This window comes from Urtica dioica, chromosome 9, assembly GCF_054948205.1.
Source record: "Urtica dioica subsp. dioica isolate 48M chromosome 9, U.dioica_male_clone48M_v1_H2, whole genome shotgun sequence".
Taxonomy (NCBI): domain Eukaryota; kingdom Viridiplantae; phylum Streptophyta; class Magnoliopsida; order Rosales; family Urticaceae; genus Urtica; species Urtica dioica.
In genome coordinates this window covers 18,438,911-18,441,083 of record NC_142764.1, presented here as the reverse complement: position 1 = coordinate 18,441,083, position 2,173 = coordinate 18,438,911, and the positions used below count along the sequence as shown (strand labels likewise).

The following is a 2,173-nucleotide window of genomic DNA, read 5'->3' as shown; positions in this document are numbered from 1 at the left end:
TAAATCTTAATTAAACAGTCATAAAGATGACGTGAACTAATAACTAAAAGTGGTTATTTATCTAAGAAGTACCACAATTGCAAAAATTAAAAAAGTCATTTACTCCAAAAGAAGCCTTTTTGTTGGGGAGCCACGTGTATGAATCACATAATAGTGCAGGGCGGTCCATAATTGTCGTCATAGCGAACCACGACCACATCCTCACACGCCGGCCTTCCATATCCATAATAATAACCACCGCACGGCGGCGGCGGATTGCACGGCCACTGATTCCAACCCTTGCAGTGGCAGTGGCCGTGGCCGTGATGGCAGCGTTCGAGACAATCCTCGCAGCACGTCTTAGGAACCGGTGCCGGTGGCGTTGGAGCTGCTTCTGCGGGTTCCGGGTCTGGCTTGGCCGGCTCGGGCTCCGGCGGTGGCGCTGGAGTCGGCTCCGGGGGATTCGGGGTCTCGGGGACTTTGATCTCGATGCTCTTGAGTATGTCTATGGCCTTGCACATGATTTTGTTCTTCATCTTCTCGGGGCTGCAACATCTCACTTTGATTGTCACCGTGTTTTGTCCCTCGTCGTATACCTGGTCTTGTATCTCTGTGCTTATTTTTGGACACCAAACGGTTGTATGGTCATTTGATTATTTATTACTTTTCATGTTTATATATATATGGGATATGTTTATGATACATGCAGTACTGGCTAAGTTAAATAGATAATGGAAGATTATCCAATTTGTGTTATCATTTAATATTTTGGTGGGAAAACTCACGGGGAAATTTGCAGAGAATTCTTCTGATCTTCTTATAGCACCGACGGCACTGAAGGTCCACCGTTAGCACCATTGTGGTGACTTGCTGAATTAGCAACAAAACATTTAAAATAATCTGAGCATTAGAGCCTTAAAAACGTACCACTAATTATTAGGATTCATATCTCTATGAAGAAAAAAAAATATAAATATTTTAAAAATCGTTATGATGTATACCGTATCCACCATAGTTTGGCCCTTGAGCACTCAGATGTAAAGCCAAAATATAAATTTCACGATTATTGCTTCTGCTCGAATCAATACTTTTTGACATAGTATTGTGACTATATATAGCGGGATGTACAATTGAAGTCTACGAGAAGATGAAATAGAGCGTACGGAAATTAATACTAATCTAAGAAGATGCAACTAAACATCAACTAGGCTTTTTATATTATGCGATACTTGGTCATTTAATTTTATTTATTACAATTAGTTCAAGTAGAGAGAATCGGAAGAGTAGTTCAAGAGATCACCGTATGGTGTTGGGTGTTGAAGTCTTATGTATGATTGCTAATAAGTCATGGATGGGATATAAGAGGATAATTATATAATCGTATTGTTATTCTATTGCTGGTTAGCCAATTGTATCGTTTAAATATGATATGTGCGAATGTGATTATAGTTTGTTAGTACATATAAATAACTGTTTCGAATAAAGCAGATAGCAATGATGGAGCCACGTTAATTTTTCAAGTTGGATTAGATTATTACGGTATATGGCATGTTCTAATTAACTTAAATAAACATGGTGCATGCACATGAAATGATTAAATTGATGATCAGTTTTCTGCAGAGAGAGAAAACCTAATTCCCTGTCACACATGAAACAGTCATATGAATCACCTACTCACACCACATTGCAACTCTGATGTCACACGGCTACAAACAAAACACATGAGAACTCCATCATCATTGCTTTGACTAGTTGTTGTTACCATTTTCTTGATCATCGCATACTCTTCCGGACTCTTTATTATTTAACTCAAGAGAACTGCTTCCTATTGTAGTTTCAAGCTAGATACTGTTCAGTACGAACTAAGAACTAGAATTATCGTGAGTGGACAAATAAAATAATACAGATATTAATGTCAAAGTAAAATAGGGCCAATTTGAAGATCTAGGTTCCCTTTCCTCCATCAAGAAACGGAGTGCGATCCGGTTAAAATATTTTACATATCTAATTGCATAAGAGAAATTTGATTAATTAGACCTACAAACATAACACACACTACAAGTATTAGCATATAGCGCAACTGAAAACAATTTGTTGCGCAATAAGCTTTGCGCAACAGATATATATGCCATGCAAAATCCAAAAATAGACACATCAAATGGCGGGATAGGTTTCACAGGTTATATATTTCGGG

The 2,173-nt window shown here is 38.2% G+C and overlaps 1 protein-coding gene across 1 annotated transcript; it reads right to left on the bottom strand.

The window, feature by feature from the left end:
- On the bottom strand, window positions 1–1,040 carry LOC149385466 (uncharacterized). The gene is made up of 3 exons (XM_089627362.1): window positions 981–1,040; window positions 765–849; window positions 1–589 (listed from the first exon to the last, which is right to left on the bottom strand). Exons 1-3 carry the CDS (start codon window positions 990–992, stop codon window positions 144–146), a joined length of 543 nt encoding a protein of 180 aa, XP_089483488.1. The 5' UTR covers window positions 993–1,040; the 3' UTR covers window positions 1–143.
- Window positions 1,041–2,173: the final 1,133 nt, after the last annotated feature.

What these genes read in the sequence shown, in the direction of transcription:
- LOC149385466 (XM_089627362.1), bottom strand. An exon ending in AATTCTCTGCAAATTTCCCC is followed by an intron (nt 590 to 764) that starts GTGAGTTTTCCC and finishes AAATAAGCACAG; the next exon opens with AGATACAAGACCAGGTATAC.